The 14,522-nt window shown below is 43.5% G+C and overlaps 2 protein-coding genes across 4 annotated transcripts in view; one reads left to right on the forward strand and one right to left on the reverse strand.

The window, feature by feature from the left end:
- The window catches only part of Mcph1 (microcephalin 1), a 206,855-nt gene that overhangs the window by 99,205 nt on the left and 93,128 nt on the right, over nucleotides 1-14,522 (forward strand). The window lies entirely within an intron of this gene.
- Nucleotides 1-14,522, reverse strand: part of Angpt2 (angiopoietin 2) — a 49,807-nt gene that overhangs the window by 12,143 nt on the left and 23,142 nt on the right. The window contains exons 2-5 of the mRNA XM_021654749.2: nucleotides 10,990-11,145; nucleotides 6,869-6,990; nucleotides 2,399-2,631; nucleotides 216-346 (exon numbers count right to left, since the gene is read on the reverse strand). Of these exons, the coding sequence (XP_021510424.1) occupies nucleotides 216-346; nucleotides 2,399-2,631; nucleotides 6,869-6,990; nucleotides 10,990-11,145 (642 nt within the window). The remainder of the gene's footprint in view (nucleotides 1-215; nucleotides 347-2,398; nucleotides 2,632-6,868; nucleotides 6,991-10,989; nucleotides 11,146-14,522) is intronic.

Consider the following 14,522-nt stretch of genomic DNA (forward strand, 5'->3'; position numbering starts at 1 on the left):
GGTGCCAGCGCCTTGGGGGAGACACCTGAGCATATGCCTCATTGCAATAGGACCTGCGTGTGGAGGAAGGCGGAGCTGCAGGCCGTGTGCGCAGCATCCACGCTCTACCCAGCACCGGCAGATCCCTCGCTGTGAGCCTGGGAAGGGCATGGGGCGTGGGTGCTTGCAGTGACTCCAGGGAGCCCCCACAGCTGATAGGGGGCATCCTTCCTTACCTTGATCTCCTCTGTGGAGTTGGGGAAGGTCAGCGTGTAGATGCCACTGGTGGTGAGGCCTGACTTGAAGATTTCTGCACAGTCTCTGAAGGTGGTTTGCTCTTCTTTAGGGACAACAGCAGAGCCCTTAGCTGTGTTTTAAAAAGCAGACATTTAAGTGGGGTTTGTGAGTGGAGAAAAGCCTTTTACCTAGTACCTGGACATTTGTTCTCATATAAGCAGGGCAGACTGCACTCATTCCCAAAGTTACCCTCCCGGAATGCTTTCCTGTCAGTTTGGGAAATTAATACAAATAGCTCTTGCTAACTTTTTTAAATTACATTTATTTATTTATATTTGTGTGTGTGTGTGTGTGTGTGTGTGTGTGTCTACGTGTATGTGCATATGTGCCATGGTATGGGCATGGCAGTCAGGACAATTTGCAGTAATCAGTTCTCCTTCCACCAGTCATCCTTCCTAGTGATCTAAACACAGGTTTTTGGTTGGCAAGCACCTTTACCCACTGAGCAATCCTGCCAGCTCCTTATTCCCTTTCAAAATCAACTGTGTGTAATGGGGTGCTTCATAATGAGCTGTAATAAACCAACCCCTAAAAAAAAGTCCCTTCTGGACTGGACTCGGGCAGACATTATAAAAGAACAGAGGGAATTGCACCTAAAGCAGCATCCGCTCCACCATCACCCCCCAGGTCTCTTTGGCTTGTTTTCCCACTGAAGTTGGAATGTACACACTGACTGTTCTTTGTATGTCTGAGGCTAAGTCTTTAATCCTTTCTAGAGTATTAAACTGAGGACTGAAAAGAGGGCTCTGTGTTAGGTCAGAGTACCCATTCAGTGAGCCTGAGGTCCAAAGCTTGGATCCTTGCTCCCTTGTAGAAATCCCCATGTGGCAGCATACAGCAGTACCCCAACTCTTGGGGTTGGGCAACAGGGGGATTACAGTAGCTCTTTAGCTGTCAGCCTAGCTGTGGTTCCCTGAGAGTGCGGGAGCAGGGTACTGGGCATCTTCCCCTGGCCTCTACCTGCACAAATGCATGTGCCTGCACAACATGCCTGTTTACCTATGTGCTTAAACCCTATAGGCTTATATGTTTCCTTCTGCCATCATTGCTTCAACTCCCATTCTTCTCACACCCACCCACCCCACCCTACCCCACGCTCCAGTCCTTCCACAAACCAACTGAGGAGGACATTGTGAAATAAACCACAATAAAAATGAAATCAAATTCAGTTAGGAAAGAATTCCTACAGGAAAAAAAAAACAAACAACAAACAGTGTAAAGATAGTATATTACATCTTTAACTGGTGGCTGATGATTCTCTTTTCCTCCCTCTCCCTCTCCCACCCTTTACCCCCCATCCCCCAGTAACTAAAAGAAGCTAACAAGTAAAACTGGTAATGAAGGAGGCAGAATTTACTTTAAGGGCATGGAACTGCTGTCTCCTTGGTGCCATCCGCACGCCAGTCATGGGGAGTTGGGGACGGTGCTCTCACTTACGTGTCTAGCCTTCCAAGGGGCCCAGGAAAGTTTGCCCACTTGAAAGCCAAAGAAAGATTCACTGTGGCTTAATAACTTGCCAGCCACCTCCATTTAGCTGAAGGTGGAACTAACTCAAGATGAGAACTTTGCAGCCTTGAATCAAAGCTATCTTTGGGGGTTGGAATGCCAGCTTTCAGTAAAGGGTGAACCTCACAGGCCTGGGATCTTGAGTGTGAACTTTAGAACTCACATCAAACATCAAAGGCAGACATGGCAGCACAACCCTAGAATCTCAGTGCTGAGCAGGGGACAATCGTAGATCCCTGGACCCCTGGCCAGTGAGCCTTGCCTACGCTGTGAGCTCCAGGCCCCAGCGGGACACTCTGTCTCTAAAGACAAAGTGGATAGCACCCAAGGAACGAGGTTGTCTTCCAGCCTCTAGACACACATGTGTACATGTGCATATGACCATGCCACACACACACACACACACACACACACACACACACACACACATACACACACTGTTTGGGGTCTGTATTTCATGATAATTAGTAGAATACCCCCCCATTCTCCATGTCCCCCTTTTTGCTTGGGCCTCTGCTGAGACCCTGTACTACTGGAGGAAACCCCTAAGAGAGATCATGTTGGAGTCTTGAGGGTTGGCAGGCCACAGGTCATAGGAACAAGGCGCTCTACTCACAGTGGGGCGATGACATCATGGTCAGCAGGCTGTTGACTGTCTCCATGAGGTCGTGCTGCTGCTTCTGAAGGACCGAGTTGTTGACGGTGGCCGTCACCAGCTTCCTCTCCAGCTCGTCAATGACGGAGCTCTGCTTGGACACCATCACCTGGAGCTGGTCCTTCTGCTCCTTCATGGACTGCAGCTGCACGCTGTGCTTGTCCTCCATGTCCAGCACCTTCTTCTCTAGGAAGCTTATGGAGAAGGTGTTTGTAAGGGAAGGGCGTTCCAGGTGCCCCAGGGCCTTGTCAGCTTCTGCGCTGACAAGATGTTTGGTTAAAATGCAATGTAAAATGGGATAATTTGGAGGCTGGAGGGGTGGCTCAGTGGTTAAATTCTCTAGCTGCTCTTGTAGAAGACCTGGCTTCAGTTTCCAGCAGGCTACTCATAACTGTTTTCTGGATGTATAGTGGTAAGCATAGCTGCCTTCTGTAATCTGCATTTCAGGGTACCAGTGCCCTCTCCTGACCTCTGCAGACACCAGACATGCACACAGTACATACACCTATATGTGGGTAAAAACTCATGCACATAAAATAAAGAAAATTTAAGAAGGAAGATTTCTCATAGCCCAAAGAAATCCTTCAGACTGCCAAGATGATCTATTTAGGTGTGTGTGTGTGTGTGTGTGTGTGTGTGTGTGTGTGTGTGTGTGTGTGTAAATCTGAGAGAATATACAGTTGTATGTATGCAAAAATACACAAGGCCTCAGCAAAAGACTGTGTCATGAACACTGCCTGATCCCAGATCACAGGAAGTTGGTGTTATTGCAAGTTCTGCTTACAACTGCTTTTCTTGAGTGAGAGCAGAGTTTGAATTGGACCTTTGGGCCATGTGTTCCCTTTCTCTTAAACTATTTACATTTAAATGTTGATCATAATAACAGCAACAACTCTTTCAGTACCCTGTGGCAAATACTCTTCTATGATGGAGGCGAATATTATACACAGGTTTAAGTCCTGGCTCTCTGGCTTGCTCAGTTGTGTCTCGGTTCCCTCATCTGTAAACTGGGTTAATATTACCCACTGCAAGAGGCTGTTCCAAGGAATAAGTGCATGTAAAAGTATAAACAGACCTTTAGGTGACACTTAGGAAATGTTATTTATTACCAGTATTAACATTATTGTCCCATGTCCAAGGAGTAAATTGAACAAAAGTAAAATGTAAAGGCAATAAAACACATGCCTTCAGATACGCCCAGGTGTCTGGTGATGCCAGACTCAAAGGCAGATCATTCTTACTCTAAACTCCTTTGTTATTTTTTTTGCTTGTTTTGTTTTTGTTGTCTTGCTGTGGATCCCGTCTCTGGGAAGTCTAACCAGTCTGTGTCACTTAGGTAGTGCTCAACACCTAGAGCCTGAGCAAGCCCCTCGAAAAGCTGCTTAAAAATTGCTTGATAAAGGTATGACATATAAGTCCCAAAAGGTTTCTTAACATTTTTATGGTTATTTCTAATCTTAGTTTGTAAAGATACATGGATTAAGAGCGTACTGATTTTTAACTGGAAATTGTTCCTGTATAGTAAGCTACAGAAAACAATTCCAGGTGTGTGGACTGTGTAAATACGAGGCAGTTAAGATGGTGAACTGCTTCCAGGAACATACTCCTGCAGTAAAGGCTGTGGCAGTTGCTGTTGTCAGCGGGATGAACACAAGAGCGGGAAACCTGACTTGTAAACCTTTGCCTCTTGGTAGCTGCGTAGAATCAGTGGCTACTACGTACTTCATGGCACTGGTAGACAGCCCAGAGTTGCTTAGTTATTGTTAGAGGAAAAGAGAAAGGTGAAATGAAAAGCACATAGTAAATTTAACTTTCTCTAGTGAATCTTAAGGTGTAATAGTATTGATTTGGGGAGAAATGTTGATCCTGATAAATATTTTTGGTTTTGCTTGAATCAGTAAAGAAAGCAATTTCACTTTGAAGAAATTTTTGAACATTGTTGAAAATCATTTGTGGAATGTGGGACACATTTTTTTTTCCAATCATATTTCTTAAAAATCTTAGACTGGTCAGAATTGAAGGCAGGAAACACCCATCAAGAGAGCTAACGTCATCAATGAAATTTCATGACGTTTTGACAAGGAAACTTTATTATTCCATACCTGTAACAAAAGAGAAAACAGTTTTTGCAGCTTATAAGATTCTTGTTCCTTCCATGTGGTTCTTGTTACTGACAGGTTTTTATGATAAATCAAACTTTTTGTACCCATACCCGGCAAAGCAGCTCCAACAGAGTGCCTCAGGTAGATTTTTAACATTTCAAGTTGAGAAAAACTGTTGAGGTGAGTCAAGAAACTTCATTGTACTGGATACGTGTGGCAAGTGCTTTTACAGAGAAACTTCATGGTTTAATCATAAACACAAGATGATATCGATTCTTGGAAAGGCACATTATTTATTGATCCAGGTCAGTTAAACTGGGGGAAATGTGAAACACTTCAATGCAAGGGATTATTTAAGCAAGAATTATTAGGAAGCTACATCGTGATTGGAAACACTATTCTCTATAACTGAAGATCCTTGATTTACAAAGAAATCACACTAAACCCTGAGAAGAATTTTAAAATGTAGTGGATGTTTCTGTGTATTTCCAAACTGTTCTCTTTGTGTAACAAAGTGTATTTCAACAGCGTGTATAAAATAAGGGGCAAGAGTTGAAGTTTTCTAGAAAAAAAAGCAAACATTGACACTAAAGACAGGTAAACCTTCATAGTCACAAGCTTTGCATCTGTGATGTGACTACACTGGGATTGAAACTACCGGAGGGTGTTCGCTCATGCTAAACTTATATACCCGCTCTTTTTTGTTATTACTCCCCAGATAATACAGCATAATTTGAGCACAATTACATCATGTTGTGTACTATCTGTAAACAACATAGGGCCAGTTTAACCCATAGAGAGAGATTTTGTAGGCTACAGGGTAATACTGTCACATTTCATATACTGGACTTGAGTACCCTTGGATTTTGCTATCCAAAGTGGACAATAGATCCAATCCCCTATGCATCCTGAATAATAGGAGGGTTTACCGAGAAGACACTGGGTGGCATGGTGGGCATGTTGACCTGATGTTGACGCCTGGGAAGAAGTGCTCCACAAACTGAGCAGTGCTGCATTTCTGAGAGGTGGGGTGTTTACATAAGTAAGCGTTACCACCAGCATCTGCAGGAGTCTTGCCAAGGGAAGCTAAGATTGTTACAGTCTCAAGTGCTCATTTCTTACTATACAGAGGGAAATTTAAAATAGGAAATAAAACTGTTCAGATAAGAAAAAAGTCTATTTGCTTTTCAAGCTCCTAAATAAAAGATAGAGCAAATCCGGCTACCCAGAGAACAGGAAAAGTAACTGCAGCTTAATTCTTTATTAACTCTGAGGATGATGTGAGCCCATGTTCATCCCTTTTCTGCATAAAGAGAGAGACATGCTCTTAGGACCATTCTCCATGTCAGATGCAGTCTCTGTTGAAAACAAGGAGTAAGCATCTAACTCCCTGCCGTCTCCCAGTAAAATAAGCATGTGAATGTATAGGTTATCGTGTAGATTTTTAAATATCTAACTTAAAGATTGACTCAACTGTATTTCACATTAACATTTCCTTTTACTTCATCATAAGCTGCTTAAGGTATTTACGGGTGCATTCACACTAGTGAGCAAGGGCGTGGGGAAGTGGACACAGACCACTGCTGCATATGAGGCCAGCGGGCAGTTTAGCAGAGCTGGTTCTCTTCTTCCATCTTTCCATGTGTTCCGGGAATTGACCTCAGGTGGTCAGGCTTGTCTGGCAAGCACTTTTACCTGCTGAACCATCTCTCCAGCCTTCAATGTAAGTTTTAAATAAAATACTACACAAAAGAGGCTGTTCCAGCTTTCCTGATGTGGTTCATCTTGCAAGAAACAAGGTCCCCACTAGGCATGGCAGTACACTTCTTTAATCCCAGCACTAGGGAGACAGAGGCAGGCATATCTCTGTGAGTCCAAGGCTAGCCTGGTCTACACGGAAAGTTTTAGGCAAGCTAGGACTACATGAGTGAGGAACATCACCCCACCCACAGTCACTGCCACCCCACCGCCACCAAGAGCCAAGAAATATGGTGTCGTTAATATTAAAGCTCTCAGGCAGTGTCACTTCACAACCCCACTAGTTGTGTGTGTGTGTGTGTGTGTGTGTGTTAAACTGCATAATGTTGAGGCAATTGAAAGAATCCTGCTGGAGTCTTTAAAGGCCCAGAATGGAAAATAAAATTCAGGATTAATGACAACTTTGAAGTTTTTTCAAGAATTCTCCTTGCCTCTTGTTGTCAGGGCCTCTGACCCGTATATGCTGTAGGCAGAAACCCCTCACTTTGGGGAATCCGTGCTTACAGTCATGAGGTGGGCTATGTGTCTAGAAAGGGTACAGTTCCCAATCTCAAGTATTTTGTAGTGTTACCTGTTCTTGTCTTGTAGTTTGTTGATTTCACTGGTCTGGTCCAAAATCTGCTTTTCAAGTTTGTTGGTGGAAATAGAATGTTGTAGAAGCTGCAGCTCGAGCCTTGTCGTCTGGTTCAACACCTGCACACAACAAACAAAATCATTGCCTCTCCTGATTTGTGTGATGCATGCCCTTTCTCTTGATTCAGTCATCAGCAAGGTCAGAAAGCATCTTCTTCATTAGCCCAACTGTCTCATTCTGACATGCGGTCTTTCTTGTCTCATACATTCAACTTTGCCCCAGACACAGCCTCCTCCAACTCCTTTTTAGTAACCAGCCACGTTCAGTGCTTCCCGTAAGAGTGTGGGTGTGGGGGCCATCCACTGCAGCATGGGAGAGCTTCCGGTGCCCACACATTTTAAGCAAAGGGACGGGGCCTGGAGAGCGCCTCCCCATCTGGGCTTGGCACACTTCTTATGCCCATAAAAATGTTGGCATCATGGAACACACCTAACTGTATTATCTTTTAAATCGTTCTATAGTAAGTGAGTAACAGCTTGTATCAAAGAATATATTATGTTTCTCTTTCTGTAATGCTTTATTGTTTTACCTACTGTAATAAATATTTTATAATATTAAATATATTAAATATATAATAATATTAAAAATATTTTATAGGTCAAAAATTGTAGATGAAAAAAATATCTCAGACTAGCAAGATGGCTCAGCGAGTAAAGACACTTGCCACCAAACCTGGTGATAGAGCCAACTCCTTTAAATTGTCCTTTGATCTACACACAAACATACGCACACACACACATTCACATACACTCAAACAACATGCATGCATGCAAACCAAATAAATCTAGTAATTTTTAAGTTTATTTTAAATAATTTCCTTCTGCTCAAAAATATCTTTCTGTCAGGGGACAAAGCAACAAAGTCACATGCTTCTTTGTGTGAAAGCAAAAGCTCATTGCGAGCCTGCCATCTCCCCAGCTTTTACCCACTTGTTGAGTCTTTTCTTTCTTTCTTTTCTGCTTTTCTTGTTCCCATCTTAAAAGTCTCTCTGGCCAATTAGGGAATAATGAAATCTCAATATCCAGTGGAAGCCAGTGTTGCCCATTGTGCGGGCTCTTTGGTGCCTGGCCGCCTCCCAGCAGGAAGAATCAACTACTCACATCCTTGTGTGGCGTCACTCAGGATGTGATATCACCTGTTAATGGAAGTCTGAATCGTTGCCCAGCAACCAGGGACCTTGAAAAAGAATCATTGTTTGTGGGGGTCCTTGTCATCAGCACAGCCCTGGCCTGTCTCACAATGCAGGTGCCGGGCATGTCTGGTCCTTGTCAAGCGTGGCTGAGGTCATAGCAGAACGCTTCTGGAAATGAGCAAAGTACTGGGCTGCGATAGCAATGAATGGCACCAGTACAGCTTTGGCCTCTGTTTTCTTTCTACAAACATTCAATACCAGTTTATTCCTTAAAGAATAATCTGGTCTCCTGATTAATCCATAAGAATTATAAGATGAGGATGGATTTGGGAATACACAAAGAAAAATGTCAATAGAACCTGCTTGATATATGAGTGATGTGTGTATGTATATAAGGGGAGACAGGGTGGCGTCTTTGTGGAGGCATGCACATGCCATAGCACATGTGTGATGGTCAGAGGACACTGTTAAGACGTGTTTTTTTTCCTGCCTTATCAAGGCAGGATTTTTCTAGCTTCTGCAGTGCTGTATGCTCCAGGCTAGCCAGCCCCGAATCATCGGGGCAGGTCTGTCTCTGCCTCCCACCTTGCTTGTGGAGCACTGGCTTTATGGGTGGGTACCACCACATCCAGCTTTCTTTGCATAGGTTCAACTCAGGTCATCATGCTTGTGTAGCAAGCTCTGAGCCATCTCGCTGGCCTTCATATCACTTTTTTGAAGGGGGTGGTAGAGTTCACAGTTCTCAAGGTTCTGAGTTAGCTGGTACCAAGTTATACAGGTCAGGTAATGGCTTAAGATCTCAGACCTCTAGCTATGTGTTTAATGATCTCATTCTGACAGTCTTGAAGAATTTTGCATGCAATCAGACATGTTTATGTTTTAGCTTGGATCTATTCCATCTGTCCCTAACTGAGCCATGGGTGCTGTCAACTGAATTGAGAGCTTAGTCAGCCTCTCAGTGCACTTCCTCGGGCTTACCCGTGTGGATGTGTTTGTTTGGACCCTGCAGCTGTTTTCTCTCCATCCCTGGTGTGTTTCCTGTTAGCCTCAGTCATAGGATGTCTAACTTCATGGTGGCACTTTTTAAATCCTGTGATCTTACACAGGATGTTACAAAGGTTTAGATGATCGGTCTGTGTCCTAACATTATTTTATTGCTTATATCAGAAAAAAAGAAAGAAGGAAATGCTACATTACGCTTACTGGATGTGTTGGAAAAGCACGATAGCCCAGAATTGTTGTCAAAAGCTGTGAATGTCACTTAAGCCTTACTGTTTTTATTTTATCAATTAGCTTGATACACATTACTTTGTTTTAACCTTTATATCTCTTCATGCTAACAGTTACTGAGAAGCAAGATTAAATCTCAGTACTATGGAAAATGTGTTTCTTTCTATTGTTGGTAAACATCTGATATTGTTGAGAGATGATAACCAAATAATTCCTTACTCCGTTTTCTGTTGTAGTAAACAAAAAAATTTATGTTGGGCTATATAACATTTATTATTTGCCCAGTGATTATCACAGCAATATTATATAACCCACTATCACAGTTAAGTAAACCACAGATACCTGTTAGATTTATAATTGCCTTATTTACCTTGGGACAGGCAGATATTTCACTTACACTGTCTCAATAACCTCACCCTCCATCTCCCAGCCACCATCCAATATCATCCACCTTAATCCTCCTCATCATGGATGGAAGGTCTACCTTCCATCCATTATCCCATGCTACTTGCCTCTACATCTTTTATTATGCATTTTGTCTGTGAAACTGAACTTTTTATGAAAAATTATCTTTGAAGGAGTCTGGCATTATCTGGAACTTTTCACACCATTATTGCAGTCTTTCCTCTCAGCCCATGTTTTTTATTCTCCACACTAACGCATTATGGTGTCTTCCTTCTTTCTCTCTTCCAACTGTCTCCTGTGATTCTCCTGTCCTAGCCTGGGAACGTTGGTCACACCTACCCCATTCTGCCCTGCCCAGGTATAGGCCATTTAATCAACCAGTCAGGTAGGTCTTAGGCAGGTTTACAAAACAAGGTTAGGTGTAACCAGAATTTGAGGACCAGTAACACCCATCAGACCAACCTCCAACAGTTTTCCATAAAAGCTTTTGATCAACTGTTTTCTCTACAAAAACAGTTTTTAAAGGGTAATTGTCACCATGCTAGCAGTGTCTGGGGCAGGAGAGAGGCTTTTGGTCTCTCTTATGTGAATCCTGTTGTCTTGTGCTGAAATCTAGCATTTGCTCCTCTTAGCTAGAGCAGCAAATGGGATTCCAAATATTGGGGGTGGTTTACGGTGGTGGGGGGTCTGTTGTTTTTTTTTTTTTTTAAGGATTGATACATCATTCAGAGCATGATGATACTAATTAAGAAGTAGGATCAGGACTCAGGAAGCAGACCTACAGAAAAACCAGCACATGAATAGACTTGCTCTCCCTTGGGGCTTTTGGCACATGCCCTGCCTGTGCCACCTCAAGCTTTCACCCACTCTTCCGCCAGTGCTTCCTCTATGAATCCAGTCTGTAAACTTTGTTAAAACTTATCTTGACTCCAAGTTCAGATTTAAGAACAAAGTTTCCAGATCTCTGCTTCATGGTTCCTATTTCTCAAATATACAAAACAGAACATGAATATAAAAAAATAATACCGAGAGTCTAGAAGAGGCCAGTAAAGCAAAGGAAAATTTATCTTAGAGTCTTAAGCTGTGGGTAGCATGCAGATGGCTAGAAGGCCCCTAATAGAATAAATTAAATTTAGCCACACTTGTGAAGATGAAAACATGTTAGCTTCTCAAAGCCCTAACTGTCCTTTAACTCCCTGGCGCTGAAGCCACCACCTTCCTCCTCAGCCACAGTTTGCAGCTTTCCATCATTCACTGCACAGGTGTGTAGGCTGTTTTGTCTGTCACTTACCTGGGCTTCCACATCAGTTAGTTTCCGAGTCTGTGCCGCTGTCTGGTTCAGCAAGCTGGTTCCAATCTCTATCATCACGGCCGTCTGGTTCTGCACCACATTCTGTTGGATTTCCACCATTTCCTTCTTCATGTTATCCTGGATGTAATTCTCCAGCTAGCCAGGAGCACAAGATAGACAGATAGTCATTCATCACATGGCCAGAATCCCTGCTCCTAAATAGTTGTCATTTACCTTCTTTTCTAAAACATTGTTTATTTAAGGTAGTAAGATCCACACCCCGAAACACCCGCTCTGTTGCTTAACACTTGGCCTTTTGGACACTGATTTTCTTGTATGTGAAATAGCATCTTCAGTGGTTCAACTGAATACCTCAAAGAGGAGGCCTTGCTTCTACATCATTGAGGCTGTGTTACTCAGTGCTTAAATTTTCATCTTCCTTCTTAAAATGGTAATCTGATGATGAGCGGTATTAATTGGCTCAAACTGTAGCTCAAGGACAAAAATGATTTTTATTCCTTTTCTATAAAGTATAGTGTTTTTGTATTAAACTGAATATGAGAGCTATTTCTAGTACCTTTCTTTAAATTTGAAAGTCTCTACAGAGTGTCAATGTGTTTATAGGGCCAGTCATCAAAGTCCCCCCTAAAACATTAACCAGTGATTCTTAACTTCTGCCTTTAAGAGTAAGAAAGTAGTATGGGAGGAGGAGCATCCTTTCTGAGTGTTCAAGGGCTTCCTCATGGGTGGGACTCATTGTGTCTCATGATGGATGCTCTGCAGTCCACGGGCTTGTACTCTTGACTCTAGGTTTGTTGCTGTACCCACTGGGAATTTGTTCTCGGCACTGCCATGTCTGTCACTGTCCCCTCCACACAATCTGTCTGGATGGTTAGCACTCACTCCTCGATGCCCAGCAGTGTTTCTTGGTTACTGAGCACATCAACTCCAACAGTGATATGTGTCCTAACTTTCTAGTTGTTTGTGAAAGCATGAAGGCGAAGCCTCTACTGCAACATGGAGATGAAATGCTGTGGAGCTGCTGCAGCTGTGTGCAGCAAGCAGCCTACCCTCGTGTGCTGACCCCATCAGGCCTACCCTGAGATATTAGTGCAGTGTCATTCTCAATGCCCTTTCCTGTCCCCTCTGCTTTGGGACACACCACTCACAGGACTGCATGGGCTGCAGTTTGCATGTGCAAGACTGGGTCACAGTCAAGTCATCCAACACTGTGCTCCATGCTTAGTTCCTCTCCACCCCCAGCAAAGACAGTATTTACAGAGATGTGTGCTAGGAGTCTGGAAATAGTAAGGAAGATGCCTTGAACATATAGATGGAGCTATGCTCAGGAACAACAGTTCACAAGTCTAGTGCGCACGAAGACTTTGGCTTCCCTTTTTCTCACTCTGAAGCATGTAACTGGAGAGGGAAAACAAGCCCTCTAACTCCTTCCTTCCCTTTTTAAACTACTGGGTCAAGTGTGGTTGCAACAGTCAAGAGACAGGAGAGGACTGTTTATAAATGGAGCGTTTAAACTTAAGATGCAAGTTAAAATAGAACTGGGAGCTTTTTTCAAAGATCTTGATTTTTAGAAATAACATTTTCTCATTTCATTACTGTATCCTTTTCTAAGCTTGAAGATTGGAAATTCTAAAAGGTCAGTAATTGAAGAAGGAGGGGAAGAGGAAGAAGAGGGGTGACAGAGCCATGCTCATGAATACACAGTGTGCAATGTTTACATATCAATTAAACACAATTCCTTCTTATGACACCTGAACCTATCAGCAACTTGAAACTGGCAAGGTGGGGAAGGTGGCCCACAAACAGTAACATCATGTGACCCATTTCTCACAGAGGCACTAAAATAAAGTTCTGAGAGGTTGTGGACTACTTAAGAAAGAGTGCACTCTTCAGAAATGACACAGCGGCAGTAAGCCCCATTGTAATGGTTAGGTGTCTGTTAGCTTGCCGCATCTCAGCCACTCTCTCATGTTTCTGTGGGCTCTGAATAACCAGCTGAGAGCTGGTGTTAGTAGGTACAGTGTTAACTCTTCCCCGAGGCCCCTCCGCATGTCCAGCCTTTTAACAGCTAGCCATGCTGCAGCGCAGAATTGGCTTGAGCATATCCTGAGTTTTGTTATGCTTATAGACAGACCACCTTCACTTGGTTCACAGACATCCTGACCGACAAGAAAGCCCAGAATTAAGGCAGGGGTCTAGTTTTGTGATGAAGTGCTTGGCTAGCATGTCAAAGGCAATGAGTGCCACCCCCACCCAGCACTGTAAAAAGAAAAGAAAGCCCAGAATTAAAGATTATCAACCCCAGCCATGGCTCCCAAAAGGATGACCAAAGAATCTGCTTTTCCTCTCCTAAGACTAGTAGTGATTTTGAGATAGAAAGGCTGTGGCTGTTCCTGTGGTAATGTGAAGACAGACATTCCCAAATGAAGCTGTCTTCCACACAGTAGTCTTTCTACAAATCACAACGCATCAGACAGCCTGAGACTAACCGTAGACATGAAACTCTCAGCTGGTCCACATACATGGGTAGACTTGAAACTGCCCTGTCTCAAAGATGATGTGTAAGGTCATCCTTTTCTGATCGGTCACCCTAGGATGTCATTCTGGTCAGTGTTTCTTACTGTCTCTAATCCCTGTAACTGCAACTCATCCGTACAGAAATCTGCTCAGCAAAGCCCATCCTGGTGTAAGAAGTCAGCTCGAAGGAGGAAGGGGCAAATACCACTGTTCTTCCATGGGCTCCTTTTCTTGACACCCCCACTTGGCTGCTCTTACCAACAACAGCTCCAGGACCGTTGTACCTCCCGGCAGAGGGCCATGGTTCTGACTCCATGTGCGAGAAAGGCATCGCATATTGTTGCCCCGCATGGACCTTTGACACCAGCCTCCTGTGATCGTGTAATGACTGTGCTCTATGGGCACAAGGCTCTCTGGAAAGACCCCCATATGTGTGCAAAAGGCTAGCATGTGTTCTGGCTACATTCTGCCTGTGCATCTGAGAGAGGCCAGCCTGAGGCAGGATGTTCACTTCTAATGGTTAAAGCACCCATGGCTGCTGATCATTTATTGGTTCCCTGTTCCAAATGCACAGGATCCCTGAGTCTAACACCACAGCTGTCATGAGCCTGTAGTTGGCAAATGTTGTTGTTTGATGTTGGACGTACTCCTAACACACTCAGTAAAGTCTGGCAACACAGTGAAGTTCAAGCTGTCAGAATAAAGTACATTAATGTGTGTGTGTGTGTGTGTGTGTGTGTGATGTCTAATATTTCTCAGGTTTTTCATTACCCCCTCAGCCTTTTAAATGATCAGATATGACAGGAAAAGTAAGGCCATTTGTGAGACAGACTGATTGTACATTAAACCCCATCTCTGGCTAGCATCTTTATTTTTCAGACTGAAGAAAGGAAAAGTCGCCTTGCCCTTTGCTGGAGAAAGAAAACCCAATTAGTAGTGTGCAGGAACTGCCATTGGCTTAGGTGTCTGGTGTCGCCCTTGGCAATGGCAGATGC

The sequence above is a fragment of the Meriones unguiculatus genome, chromosome 4, assembly GCF_030254825.1.
Source record: "Meriones unguiculatus strain TT.TT164.6M chromosome 4, Bangor_MerUng_6.1, whole genome shotgun sequence".
Taxonomy (NCBI): domain Eukaryota; kingdom Metazoa; phylum Chordata; class Mammalia; order Rodentia; family Muridae; genus Meriones; species Meriones unguiculatus.